Source organism: Mastomys coucha, unplaced genomic scaffold, assembly GCF_008632895.1.
Source record: "Mastomys coucha isolate ucsf_1 unplaced genomic scaffold, UCSF_Mcou_1 pScaffold18, whole genome shotgun sequence".
Taxonomy (NCBI): Eukaryota; Metazoa; Chordata; class Mammalia; order Rodentia; family Muridae; genus Mastomys; species Mastomys coucha.
In genome coordinates this window covers 101,023,296-101,038,494 of record NW_022196900.1, presented here as the reverse complement: position 1 = coordinate 101,038,494, position 15,199 = coordinate 101,023,296, and the positions used below count along the sequence as shown (strand labels likewise).

At 42.8% G+C, this 15,199-nt stretch overlaps 1 protein-coding gene across 1 annotated transcript; it reads right to left on the bottom strand.

Annotated features, from left to right (window-relative positions):
• Nucleotides 1–237: 237 nt before the first annotated feature.
• LOC116095653 (preferentially expressed antigen in melanoma-like protein 7) lies at nucleotides 238–2,483 on the bottom strand. The gene is made up of 3 exons (XM_031376971.1): nucleotides 2,158–2,483; nucleotides 1,079–1,669; nucleotides 238–802 (listed from the first exon to the last, which is right to left on the bottom strand). Exons 1-3 carry the CDS (start codon nucleotides 2,442–2,444, stop codon nucleotides 238–240), a joined length of 1,443 nt encoding a protein of 480 aa, XP_031232831.1. The 5' UTR covers nucleotides 2,445–2,483.
• Nucleotides 2,484–15,199: the final 12,716 nt, after the last annotated feature.

Below are 15,199 nucleotides of genomic sequence, written 5' to 3'. Positions count from 1 at the left end.
TGGCAAGTGCTTTCATCCACTCAGCCATATCTCCTGGCCATTTCTTAACATTTTGAAATGTACAACTATATGGTTCCTTTAGTCATTTCTCCTCACATTTCTACTCTCTAGATGTCACAGTCAGCCCATTTGTCTCCAACACATTCAGCAATGTCAGAAGACATGTGTTCAGGATCCTCTTGATCATAGACTTGTCCTTAGACTTTCATTTCTCAGTAACCAAAAGCAACCTTCTATTTATTGCCAACAATGACAAAGTCTGGTCTCCAGGTCATAGATACAACGCTGTAAACATTGAAGGCATAACTGAGAGGCAAAGGAGACAGACTGGGGCTGCCTTACAGTACAAAGTATGTCCTTGAGCTCAGAAGAAAGCTGGACAAATTTCTCTGGTCTAACAAAATCAAATTCATAACACTCCAGAGGGGCAGGGTAAGACTCGAAGGTCAGCTGGCTTAGCTTGGCTGTGTGGTGCAGAAGGTTCTTTAGGACAGCCATGGAGATGTCATTGTCATAGAAGTTGACCTTGATGAGCTGAGAGCACTGATTCAGGGCAGGGAAAAGAGCACTGAGCTGAGAGTCTGTCATCCTACAGTGTTCTAATTCCAGGGTCTTCAGAGTGTCTGCAACATTTTCTAGGAAAGTTCTGAGAGGCACAAGACTCAGATCATTCAAAATGACACCTGACAAATTCAGATGTTTGAGATGATGGAGGCTCTGACACTGGGCAAAGGACTCCAAGTCTGACTGTGAGTACTTAATGAGAGCAATGGACAGGAACTCCAGTGGGGTCTTCAGGCACCTAAGGAGAGACCATGGCATTAGTCTGGCATAGAGTGACATGGCTAACCTAGAGTAGGGAAGACCATGTATCCTGAGTCAGTGTCACTGTGGGATAGCAGTGAGCATCTAGTGCAGCCTGTTGGAGTCTGCCCACTCAGGTCACACCATTCTAGCTGTGACTAGTCACCATCATAAGACTCGATCATTATTGTTAAATCTACAATGGCCACTAGTCTATATGGGAAACAGGCAATGTTTGCTATGGAATCATAAAGAGCTCTCCCTCCTTCCTTACCGGAGCAATTCATTCATGTGGCCACTGAGAAAGTAGAGGCCAACCATGTGGAGATGCTGGAGACAGTTGAGTTTGGAGAATTGGGAAATGAACTTGGTGACTTTCTTCTCCTGTGTGTTTGTTGACATCCATATAAGCTTGAAGAGTTTCTTAGGGACTAGTGTTAGAAAGAGTTTACGAAGATTTTTCATCTGACCAAGGCAAGGTGCAAAGCATGCCAGTGTGGACAGCGTCCACCCTGTAGTCAGTTCCAACTCCTCAATGCAATGTGGCTGGAAAATCTTCAACACCTTCCTGACAATGTTCATAGACAATCTACTAATCTGCATCTTCACACAGCACATATTTAGGGAACTTCTTCTCTCCTGTGCCCACTGCAAGAAATAAATTTGATGTTCCTCTAGATCAGACTCAAGGTGAAGGTCAACGACCACCTTCAAACGTTGCCTCAGTGCATATCTATGAGGGCGTGTTGGTATTTGCTTTTCACACATAGTCTCTGCTGAGCTGTCTCTATCCTCTGGTTCAGCTGAAACATCCCAGAAGTCATGCTGCACATTCCTCAGTTCCAGCACTTGAAGTTTCCTTCTTCTGTGGATAAAACAGATAGAAGTGTAGGAAGACACAAAAGACCAAAAACTTAGACAGCTTTTTTTTTTTTCTAGGCATCTTTCTTGTCAGCTGCTCCTTGCTCTGCTCTGTCTTCTGCAGATTTAAGTTTCCAGTGCTGGGTCTCCACATAGCAACTCAAGCATTCTGGATGAAGGCTCTTTGCCTTAACTGCATCTGGAGATCTGCCCTGCTTTCTCCATTCGTTACTTTGGACTTCTGCTGTTTCTATTTCTATTATTTGGTAGAGACAAAGGGCCGTGTGGCTAGCTACATGGGCTCCAAACTCTACTGCATACTTAATGGACATTTGCAACAAGGACTCAACAACTGTCCAGGACTCTGCAGCTCTTCAAGATGATACCAACATAAGCCTTTGATCCACCTTTGACCCCATTCTCCATGAGCCCAGATATCCTTCTTCCTACACTTAAATGTAAGCCATTTAGGATTATATGGTTATTGTTTACCTTGGGTGAAAATTTCTTGTCAGCTGCATGTCTACACCATCTAGCACAGCTTGCAATATTGTCACGTCAGGGACTGTCATCAGTGCCCCCACAGGGAGGCAAGGAAAGGGCCAGGCTCCGACCATTGCCTTCAGTATCTTCGTGTGTCTGCCAGTGAAGGCTGCCTTGAAGAGTGGTGGGAACAACTCCCTGGGCAGCTCCTGTAGAGCAGAGATGGCCAAGGCTTCATTCTTCAATAGGCTCTGTACTGCCAAACTCAGGAGTGTGGGTGAGTCCTGGAAGCTCATCCTGACGAGTCTTCAGTCAGAATAGACCTGTTGAAGCATCCAGAAATCCAATTTTCAAGATATGTCTTAGGAATCTATAAATCCCTGCATCAAGGAACCACCAAAGTGCCAGAGTCCCTGCTCTGGCCACAGTGTGGAACTCAGTGTGTCCTGTTTTAAGATCTAGTGGTCACAAAGCCAAACCCTTATCACTCTCTGCGTATGGGGTCTCTCACCAGAATCTGCATCAGTGCACAAATTAACCATTGACACATGAGGTAACAAACACTGGTCCTTGCTCCCCTGAATCTCATTCCCTTTTGGAAATGGCAAGCAGTCTGATCAGCGTAGTGGTACATATACCTTTGTTCTCAATACTCAAGAGGCAGAGGCAAAGAGATCTCTGTTAGCTTGAGGCCAGCTTAGTCTACAGAGCTAGTTCTAGGACAACTAATGCTACAAAAAGAAACCCTGTATGGAAAACTAAAAACAAAACAAAACAAAAATGAAATAAGAAAAGAAAGAAAAGGTGCGTAAGGATCTGACAGGTCACTCAGCCAGACCCTGTTTGAAATGTGAAGCCAAACCAAGACTAATATCTTTCCTCAAAGCAACTGTAAAACCATGACTGAATGAGAGCACCCAGAAAAACTGTGAGCCTGAGATGGAGATGCCACTGCATGGAGGCTACCAGGAAGGGGATTTCCCATATTGCATCGAGGTCCAGGAAAAGAATGGCTTTAGGAAAAACATCTAGATTTGTATGCTTTTTAAAATATGGTGTTGCCTATAGTGGAGGCTAGAGTTAAATTGGCCACACTTCCAAACCTAAATGAAACTCGTTTTTTAGTCTAGGCTTGCCCTGCCTCACCATTTCCTAACTGTTGCTGGGAGGGTTAGAATATTTTGTTTTAGTTACAACACCTGGCTGAGTGCACTTTGCTTTTAAAATACTGCATAGATGCCAGGTGTGGTTGTAGTAGCCTCTAATATCAGCACTTTGGAGGAGGAGTAAGGAGGATTCAGGAGAAAACTAAGCTACATATTATACTTTCATGCCTGTCCTCAGTAGTAGATTGCAAATAAAATATGATAGGAAATGTCTTGATAGAGGTTGTTTGGTAGTAGGGTTTATGGTGGTTTGAATATGATTTGGTTTGTCTCCTGGGATTAAAGATATGTGCCACCATGCCTGGGCCTAAGCTTTTCACGGTCACTGTTCCTCAAGATCTACATTAAAAGATTGTGTCTTCTAGTCTCAAGATCTGGATGACAAGTGTGCCCTCCATTTCTGGATTATAGTAGTCCAAACTACTCCTTGTTCAACTGCAAACACAAATAAGCTTAGCTGAGTGGTACCTTGCCCTGAGAGCACCACTTCTTTAATCTCTTTATCTCCTTCAGCACAGGATTAAGTCCCATCTAATGTCCTGGTGTCCCTTTATTATTACTTGAACTATATATTTTGTTTTTTTTTCCTTTCTAAGCTTGCTATACTTGATAAAAATGTTCTTCATGGCCTGGCAGTGGTGGCGCATGCCTTTAATCCCAGCACTTGGGAGGCAGAGGCAGGCGGCTTTCTGCGTTTGAGGCCAGCCTGGTCTACAAAGTGAGTTCGAGGACAGCCAGGGCTATACAGAGAAACCCTGTCTCAAAAAGAAAACCAAATAAATAAATAAATAAATAAATAAATAAATAAATAAAATATGCTCTTCATGATAGTAAGCCAGAGGTCAAAGTCTGTGCTGGCCTTTGCTGGTACTTCCATTGTCAATGCGATTAACCTGCTTCTCTTCACTTTAGTCTTAGCCTCAGGCAGACTCTTCAGACAAGGGCAAAAGGCAGCCACATTCTTCACCAAAATACCACAAAAATAGTCTCTAGGCCACACACTGAGATTCTTCTCCATTAAAACATCTTATGACATGTCTGCACAGTTCAAATCACTCTCAACATTCAACTCTCCCATATTGCTGCTAGGGTAACCCACTAAGCCCCACTTAAAGCATTCCATGATTTTCCAAATCCAAAGTCCCCAAACCCACACTCTTCCAAACAAAAGCATGGTCAGGTTTATCACAACAATACCCTAGTCCCAGGTAGCAACTTAGGGTCTTTGTGTTTTACTGCTATGAATAGAAATCATGACTAAGGCAACTCTTATCAAAACAACATTTCACTGGGGCTGGCTTACAACTTCAGAGGTTCTGTCCATTATCATCAAGATGAGAGCATGGCAGCATCCAGGCAGACATGGTGCAGGAGGAGCTGAGAGTTCTACATCTTTATCTGAAGACTGCTAGGAGAAGACTAGCTCCCCTGTGGTTGGGAGGAGGGACAAAGCCACATCTCTTAATAGTGCTACTCCCTGGGCCAAGCATATTTAAACCACCACAGGGTTTGATCCCATTTCACCAATGCTCTAATACTGAGCCACTTTTAGAGGTCATTTATTTGATTTTTTTTGTTTGTTTTTAATTTAATATAGAGTCAAGGAATCTTTATGCTGCCATGCTCAGCCTGGATCTGAGATTGCCTGTGCTCAGGACTATAATTCTAGTTCCCAAGTGATGTTGGTGTGTCCTACCTGGATCCCCTCTACATGTGGTTTGTTTTGTTTTGTTTTTAATTTCAGTCTTACACAATATCATGTCAAACAATCAAGGCTAAAGTAACACATTACTAAAGCTCCAGTTCTCAGATCAGCTGAGACACATGGCTTGTATTACAAAACTATTAGTAGTTTCCATTATCTATTTGTAAGCTACAGTTAAAAGCAGATTTCAATTCTAACAACTGCAAAGCCTTAATCTATGAAACATAATTGAAGTGATTCCAAAAGGTTAAACTATAAGCAGATCCTATCTTGAATTCCAGAATGAGCCTAGGAGGTTGTATAGAGCCAGAAGAATCTGGAGTTAAGACTAGCCTTTCCATTTGGGACACTGTCCTCAAAATACTCAACTGACGCTATTAACATGAACGTTCCAGTGCAGTGTGGGTTTCTCAATAACATCAAACCTAGTGGAATCATCATCATCATCATCATCATCATCATCATCATCAAAGGGAGAGCAATCAGAATTTGCCTTATTCTATTTGAAATCTAGCATCTTGAAATGTAGTTGAGTCGGTAATATACCTGTCCAGACTGTGAGAAGCCTCCTGACAGAGGAGAGTGATGAGTGACTTACCTGATCAGGATATTGGTGACAGAGCTCCTATTCTCAGCAGGGCCAGGCAGAGACTGTGGACTCCAGGACTCTGAGCGTCTTAACCCTTTTATACTTCTTTTCTCTCACACCCACCCTATGTAGCCCCACCCTCTCCAAGCACAAGATTCCATCTACTGGATCTTTATGATTGGTTTTATTTGTGGTAGATTTATTGAATCATAGTTATTTGTGTGAACTCAAAAATAACAAAGTAGAAAGTGAAGAGTCGGGGCTAGAGAGATGGCTCAGCGGCTAAGAGCATTGATTGCTCTTCCAAAGGTCATGAGTTCAAATTCAAGCAACCACATGGTGGTTCACAACCACCTCTAATGAGATCTGATGTCATCTTCGGGTGTGTCTCACTCTGTAGACCAGGCTGGCCTAGAGATGAAGAGCATCTTAGTAGAGATATGAGATCCACAGGTGCTCAGTCAGTACTCCCCTCACCCTATTCACACCTCCAGGATTCCAGACCTCCCCTCGACACTTTCTCTAGGGCTTTTTGTTGCTGTTGCCCTGATAGGTCCTGATGAATCCCATCATAGATTTTGTTCTCTGCTTAAGGCTTTTGAAGAGCAGCATAACAAGCTGAGAAGGGAAAAGTATAAAATATATGGTTTGGGTACTAAAGGGGCACAAAAAAGTGAAATGGAACTGAATCCTGTGTTCAAGGATATTAAATTGAGTTAAGTAGTGACCTTGGGTCAAGATCTCAACCACAAAATTTAAGTCCAGGCATGTTAGTATAAGCCTTTAATCCCAGAAGGCAAAGACAAGCTGATCTCTTGAGTTCAAGATGAGCCTCGAACAAAGCAAGTTCTAGGTGAAGGAAGAACTTAAATCCAGGTTTGTTGGCCACACCTTTAATCCCAGTGGTTACGAAACAGGCCTGCAGATCGCTGAGTTCAAAGTCAGTCTATGGAGCAGGTTCCAGGACAGCCAAGCTTACGAAGTGAAGGAGTTGGGAAACAGAAAGTTGGTGATAGTGTAATAGGACTGAGATGCCAAAGCTGTAATCCATGCTGATCTTAATTATCTATTGCTGCTGCCTCTTCACAGACTCGGTAGTACACTGCCCTGTGCCTGTGGGAAAGCCACAAGGAAGGAGGAGAGGCTCAGAATTCACTCACTGTTTCAGTCAGACCTGGCTTTTATTAACATGTTGTCTTAGTTAGGGTTTTAGTGCTGTGAAGAGACACCATGACCAAGGCAACTCTTGTAAGGACCATATTTAATTGGGGCTGGCTCACAGGTTTTGAGATGCCAAAGCTTTTAAATTCAGACTCCATTTTAGGGAACCTGACCTAAGTTTGAACTCAGGTAGACTAACAGGCTGGTACCTAGCATTAGTTTCCAAGTTGCCCCCTAACAAAACCTGAGCCAAGCTTCAGTCTCTAGGCTAATCCCCAACAGCATAGTTTCCAGGTTATACCCTTGACAAGATCAGTGTCTCCTGGTTATTCCCCCAACAAACCTGCACCCCAGGTTACAAGCCCACCCATTGCCTAATGACCACCAATGCAGAGGGGAGCAGAAGTTAAGTTTATTATATGACTCCCAGCACCAGCCAACTATGTTGAAGGCCACAGTGGTCTTCCAATTAGATGCGTGTATACAGTACTCCCTGCTTGCTATTTACTATAAAGCCTTGCCCCGATAGACATTCGGGGCTCCACCACCAAAACCGTCATGCGTGATGGTGGTGCATTGGGGGAGGGAGCTAGCTCAGATAGATTAAAGACCCTGTTGTGAATTGCATCAGATTGGCTCCTGTGTGTGTTTTTGGGGATCACTAACATGTCCCTGGCACAACATTTTGGTGCATTGGCCGGGAAGTTCCCCATGACACACAGGACTACCCATCTGGAGAGCCATAAGCCAACCAAACTAGTCTAGGTGTTTGTGTTTTTATGTTTGTAACACTGTGTTAAACTCCCTGCTTTTTCCCTGTCTGAGAGCTGAATTGTCTGAGCTTTCTGTGTGAGATCTACAGAGCAGAACAGAGCAGGCTTGTGCAGAAGTAAATTTGGAACGCTTTCAGCTGTATTTAGATGATTTATTTGTGTAGAACCTGACAGCTTGTGTTGCCATGGTGATTCTTCTGTATTTGAGCCTTGCTGAGGACAGACGTTTTCTAAGTGGTCTGAGCAGGGGAGTACTTGCAAAGTGGTGCAAACACTTGTGATTTATGTGACAGCTAATTTGTCTGAATGTTAGAAACTTTCTGTGAGATCTATAGAGCAATACGAAAGCTTGTGTAAAGATAACTGACTTATGTTGCCATGGTGCTTTTCCAGGTCTGAGTAAGCATTTGTGCAGTCCTGAGGGTTGTCATGTGTGTGAGTGCCACCTTGTGGTTGATTCTTGTTACTACATGCTGTATTTTTTTTTTTTTTTTTTTCTGGTTCCGATTTTTTGTTGCTGGCTGTCTCTATTCACTGATTCTAAACAGTGTCACATCCTTCTGGGTACAAGGCCTTGAATTTGTTTCTGTGGCTGGTTTTGGTTAGGATAGATGTATCTGGGAGCCATGGCTATGGTGAGGCCAGGAGACATCCAGAGTCTCGGTTTGGGGTGGGCTTGGGCTCAGGGGAGCCACCAATCTGGTTCTTTTCTTATGGGTGTGCACCACTTTCTGGTTATTTCTCATTTCTATCTAATAGAGAGAAAGGTTTGACTTGTGTTTTGGGTGACATAGAGAGGTCTTTCTCATAAGTGCCTCTTTCTGGCTGTTTCTTGTTTCTATTCGAAAGATAGGGAAGGTTTTACTTGTGTTTTTGTGTGTTGTGTTTGTGTTTCTTGAAACAAGATGACTTTAACAAAGTAACTTTGACAAGGTGACCTTGACCAGATCACTTTGACAAAATGACCTTGACAAGATGACTTTGACAGGTAACTTTGATGAGATGACGACATTGACAAAATGACTTTGATTTTGACGGACATCTTAACATGAGACAGACTACATCTACCACATTCTACAAGTTCCGTTCACCACAGAAGAGGCCAGGAAAGCTAGTTCCTGGCCCCACAGGGGGAGGCCACCCCTCCAATATGCTTGCTTTCCCATGACTCATCCAAACTGCAATTTTAACACCTTTGAAGGTAAGAGGAGGCTCTTGGTCTACAGTCAGGCTCTGCTGGCAGGTCTCAAAGCAGCCACAAGGTGGCCCACAAATTTGGCCAGAGTATCAGACAGACAGAAAATAAAAGAGAGGGTCATGAAGGCATTTGAAGGCATTTTTTTTTTTTTTTTTTTTTTTTTTTTTTTTTTTTTTTTTTTTTTGGTTTTTGAGACAGGGTTCCTCTGTATAGCCTTGGCTGTCCTGGAACTCATTCTGTAGACAAGGCTGGCCTTGAACTCAGAAATCCGCCTGTCTCTGCCTCCCAAGTGCTGGGATTAAAGGCGTGCACCACCACCGCCCAGCCATGAAGGCATTTTGACAATACACCCCCATGGACCTTAAACTAGAAGCAAAGATGGCAGTCACTCTAGCTTTATTAAGCAGGCAGTACCAGATATTAAGAAAAAATGCTCCAAAAGGTTGAGTAGTTAGGAAAGAGAAGTCTAAGGGATTTAGTGATAGTGGAAAAGAGAAGAAGCAGATGACAGGACAGAAGTGACAGACTCCAGACCTAGGAAAGATTCTATTGGCAGCCAAGGCCAAACCAGAAGATGGCAAGAGATGTCTAAAACAGATAGCTTCAGAAAAAGAAAAGAGGGGCTGCCCTGAAGATCAATAGTGCCCCCTCCCCAAGCCCCAGGTAACCCTAAAAGTAAAAAGGAAGCCCACCAGGTTTTTTTTTTTTTTTTGATAATCAATAAAGTTCAACATTCTGTCTTGCTAAAACCTAAAGATAAAGTGTCTTCATCAGTTTATAAATGACTTCCCAGTGACAACACAAAACAAAAATACAAGACCTCTTAGATACCCTGAAAAATTCAGACTATTGAGCCCTTGCTAAGGAGGCCTTACTCTGCCAACTACAGGTGACTTCCTTAGGCCCAGGGGACTCAGGGTCCTGGCATCAGTCAATGGCCAATGTGTCACTAATTGGAGGAAGATGGCCCCTGCCCTGTTTAAACATGGGGCAGCAATGACCTCCTGGTTAAAGATGATGCCAGAATGACTCATTATCAGCTCTCTTCTTGAATGCCCCCAGGATAGCTTTTTAGCTGCCCTGTTGCCTGCCCCTGAGCACAATTGATGGGCCTCTGCATGACTGCTCAGGTGGATGCAGAGGTAACTTGGTTCACCAATGGCAACAGCCTCAGATAATGCAGACTGGGGTTATCTTGTGATTAAAGGTGCTCAAAGGATTTAATATTTTTAAAAATCTATCCATTTTATGTGTTATGAATATTTTGCCTGCATGTATGTCTGTGAACCCACTATATAAACTGGTGCTTATGGAAGCCAGAAGAGGGTGCTGGAGGACTTGGAGTGACAGAGGAATTTGAGCCAACATGTGAGTCCTTGGAATTGAATCCCTGTCCTCTAGAAGAGTATCCAGTGCCTTTAGCTGCTGAGACACCTCTCCAGTCCTTCATTTACAAATTTTTTTATAATCTCTTATTTTCTATGATGATACATGCATGATGAAGGTAAGCACTTTCCCATTGAACTGTAACTCAAGCCCTTTCATAATTATTTTTTGTTTTTGTTTTTTTTTTTTTTTGTTGTTGTTGTTGTTTTTTGATTTTTGAGACAGAGTTTCTCTGTGTAGCCCTGGCTGTCCTGGAACTCACTCAGTAGACCAGGCTAACCTCAAACTCAGAAATCCACCTGCCTCTGCCTCCTAAGTGCTGGGATTAAAGGCGTGCACCACCACCACTGCCCGGCTCATAATTTCTTGAGTAATTGTTTGTATATTAGCAATATATGTATATATCCATTCATGTATTCATGTTAATGGTATTCTGTAGTACAGGGTGCTTAGTGACAAATATAAGGGAACCTGCCTGCCTGCCTTAGAGTTTGATTATAGGCATGAGCCTGCAGTAATAGGTTGTTTCTTCATTTATGAGTAGGGATTGGTCATGCATCCAGAACTAGCCTCTAACTCATGCTGTGATCCTTAGCATTACAGTGTATCACCAAGTCTGGCCCACAAACAAGGTCTGAAACATTCATATTGGATAAGACAAGCATCAACAATTTTGTGTCACCTTAAGTATCATCCCTGAAGATTGCCTGTAGGTAGACTCAGTGGTGACTCCTTGGTGTAACAAAATCTCCAGGAATTCAAGCAGTGACTCTAGGCTCTAGGATTCTGATATTCTCCATTCCCTACTCTGAGATTTATTTTTATTTGCTTAACTGCTTGATTCTGTGTGTACAGTTTTGATATAAGACAAGCTATCAAGTTCCCAAAGCTATCAGTAAACACTGTAACAGAAGATGACCTTAAACTTTAGGACCCTGCTGCCTTTCCCTCCCAAATGCAGGAATTTCAGTTATGTGCACTATGATTCACCTGTATTACAATATCTAAGAGCCCTTAGACTCCACACACCCTTTCGTAAAAGTGGCTTCCAGTCATGACCAGATTCTTGAATCTCCACCCTGATCATCATCTTCCAGGGGTCCTACATAGTCTGGGAACTGATTGCATCAAACTAGTCATTCTGAGGAGCTAGAAACTAGAGACAAGATGAAGACAAAAGGCCATTCATGTCCTACCCCATGAACACTGACTGCTGATACTGGGCCACAGTATCAAAAATTGGGAGGGGAGAGGCCTGCCTGGCCTCTATGAGATCATGCTTCACAAATACTTCTTGAGTGAAAAGCAAGATCAGCAGCTACAATTAGCTGAGCAAAGATGGTCCATGGCTCAGATCCAGGGTCTTCAGCCCAAGCTGGATCTGGTAGAGATGAAACAGATGTGGAGGACATGATCTCCTCCGATGGGAATGTCCTCTTGACCAAGCTCTACTTAGCCACTCTATAATCCTTTAGCACCTCAGCATTACAGGAAGGTGGGCCCCCAAATGAGAGCTTGCCATAAAGACCTAGTTAGACTGTCATTGTCTTTCTCCACATGAACTATCCCAGAAAGGCCTACAACCATACTTGACTGTATATGAGACCCACAAGAGTTCCTGAGAACATGATGGATGGACTGTAGTTACTGACCTTCATAGGTAAATTCTCCTTACCCAGATTTCCCCAGTTTCTTGGTCAAAGTAACCTTTATTCTTCCTTTGATTCATCAGTAATCTACAGTGGAATCTGTACAACATACCTTGGAGAAAACTATAGCTAGTTTCAAATATGTCCAACTGATGAAACTACCTGGCAAGTGTTAAAATGTGTCACTTTGCAGAGTGCATGACTGACTACCTGTGGTTGTTGGCTTCTGAGGGATTTTATGCTGTAATACTGTACAACTTCCTCGCAAGTATTTTTTTTTTAATAAGTTTATAGTGTCTGAGACTCTGTTATGCTAGTAGTCCCTTATATTCAGGTTCTCTCAGACTTCATTTTGTAAATTAAAATATTAACACAGGTATGTGTGTGTCTTCAGTGTGGGCAGATATAGCACCTAAGTACAGGTGCCCAAGGAGGCCAGGAGCCTCAGATACCCTGAAAGCAGGGATACAAGTATTTCTAAAGTATCTGACCCGGGTTCTGGAAACTAAGCCCAGGTCCAAACTCTCTAGGTTTCTTCTGTCTACTTATTTTGAGTATTTGTTTTATTTTGTGCGTGTGCACCAAGAGCATGCAGTGCCTGTGGAGATCACAGGAGGTGAATGGTTCCTTGGAACTGGAGTGACAGAGGGTTGTGAGACACCACAAAGCTGCTGGTCTTCTGAAAGAACAAATGCTTTTGAATTTATTAGATCTCCCTCCAGCCCTCCATTTAGATTTTAACTTGTGTCCAGAATGTCATAGGTAGCCTGAAACCATACATTCAGTTGACACTATACAGATGGAGTGGGATATATTTAGGAATATTTATATATGTATATATAAGTATAGGCACTTTTAAAAAGGCCAATTTTGAACAGTAGCAATGATGGGTATATGGGAGAGTGAGTTTGTGTGTGTGTGTGTGTGTGTGTGTGTGTGTGTGGTTTTTTTGAGACAGGGTTTCTCTGTGTAGCCCTGGCTGTCCTGGAACTCACTCGGTAGAACAGCCCGGCCTCGAACTCAGAAATCCTCCTGCCTCTGCCTTCCAAGTGCTGGGATTAAAGACGTGTGCCACCACTGCCTGGCTGGAGAATTTTTAAGAAATGTAGGGAAGGGAGAAATGTATATTTATATTATAACCTAAAACAAAAATAAAATTAGTAAAGGGTTTTTACATGTACATTTTAAGACAACATCAATTAGAATATTTAATCATAAAATCATTAGTTTAGTTTGTGTCTGCACACACAACACAACATTCCTGCCAATTACCTGCTTTTGGATGTCAGAAGTCAACACTGGGAGTCAGCCCTCCCCCACCTTTATTACTCCAATATTGCCAAGCATGGCCCCAAGTATCCTTTGCCCATTGAGCAATCTTGGCTATAAGTATTTTTTTTAATGATTTGTTTAAAGATTTATTTGTTTACATTTATTTTTACCAGTACGGTTTTTTTTTTGTTTGTTTGTTTAGTCTTTTTCAAGACAGGGTTTCTCTGTGTAGCCTTGGCTGTCCTGGAACTCACTCTGTAGACCAAGCTGGCCTCAAACTCAGAAATCCGTCTGCCTCTGCCTCCCAAGTGCTGGGATTAAAGGCGTGCACCACCACCGCCTGGCTACATTTATTTTTGACACAGGGTTTCTTTGTGTAGTTATTGCTGTCTTGGGACTCACTGTAGAGCAGGCTAGCCTTGAACTGAGATCAGCCTGCTTCTGCCTACCGACTGCTGGGATTCAAGGCATGCGCCACAAGTCTAACAAAGAAAAAAAAAACAAAACAAAAGGTTTGGCACATTCTTTATTGATACGTGATTACACAGACACAAGGGAACACAATGGCTAGACTCAGGCACATCTATTATGCATTTCCCAGGACTGGCATTTCTTTTAGAGAGTCCATCTCCTAGAACCATTAATGTGTAGGATGCTGAGCAGAGGTTGGGAGCCCTGAGGAACAGGGCTTCAAGGTCAGGTGGTCTAGAAGCTGACCTTGGAGGTATCTGTTAGTGACCTCTTGAATCTTCTGAGTGTGGGTAAAATAATGATGAGTTTGAGGCCAGCCTATGCTACAATGTACTATTAGAAATAAAAACGATTAAAAATGTTGCTAAGCCGGGCTGGAGAGAGGGCTCAGTGGTTAAGAGCACTGACTGCTCTTCCAGAGGTCCTGAATTCAAATCCCAGCAACCACATGGTGCTCTGAAAGAGTTAAAATTAAAACTTGTGCTGGCTAATGAGAAAATTGCAGGTTTGTGAAAAACACAGTGGACCAAGGTCGAATATGTCCAAATAAGCCTGGGCAAAAATAAGCAAGCTGTTAAGACATTCTGGGAACTAACAGGCCAAAAAGATATAGAAGAAGAGTGTTGTTTTTATATAGATCACTCAGGAAGAGTCAAAGATAATTTAGTCAAAATAAGAAAAGGTTTAGAACAAAGGAAATGAGAAAGAGCTCAAGGCAAAGGAAAAATTAAAGCTTTAGACCTGTGCTGACTAGGAAGAAAAGTCATGGGCCTAAGAATCCATCACAAGCTGGCCCACATAGGCCTGGGAATGAGCAAGCAGTCTGTTAGACATCCTGAGAACTAGCAGGTCAAGAAGACATAAACTACATGTCTGGGCAGATATGGTTTAAGGTCAGATGTTCTGTTGACTCAGATTAACACCAACTTTAGGAATTTTCCACTCTGTTCTGCACGTAATAGTTAATATTTGAACTAGCCAATCATGTATGGCCACACTGATCCCTTTGTTTCCCCAGACCTTTTCCCTATATAAACCCCTAACTTTCGAGCCTCTTTGTCAGCTCCACTATCTCCTGCGTGAGATAGGTGGTGCCGGCCCAGAGCGCCCCAAAATTTAAAACTGCCTCTTGTAATTACATCAAGACGGTCTCTCGTGATTCTTGGGTGCACGTCCTCCCGAGATTTGAGTGGGGTCTCCCCTCAGGGGTCTTTCACCTTCTGAGAAGATTACTGTTTTGATCCAGCACAATTGGCTGAATAATATTCATAAGTGACCCACATTGTTCTGAGTATGAGTTAGGTGAGGATTTAATCTGGGACTGATAGTGAAGAAAACTTTAGAAAAAAATTAAACCAGAAGTTAATATTTCCACAACTGTGAATGTGCTCTGGAGTTCAAGGCTGAGCCTGATGCTCTGTCAGTCATCAGCTGTAGTAGTTTGAAAAGGCTGAGGCCGGAGGATGCCAGACAGGTCCATTCAAAATCTTGAGCTACACAGCTAGACTGAGGACAGCCTGAACTAATAGACAGCAATTTTTCTAATCTCATGTAAATCCAAACCAAAACAAAGAAAGCGTGCTTTGAGGGAGAAGCTGTCCTTGGTGCCCTCAAGGGTAAGGGTAAGTTGGAGAGAGGATCAGACAGCATACTGTCCAAAAAAGATGAAATTATGACTGGG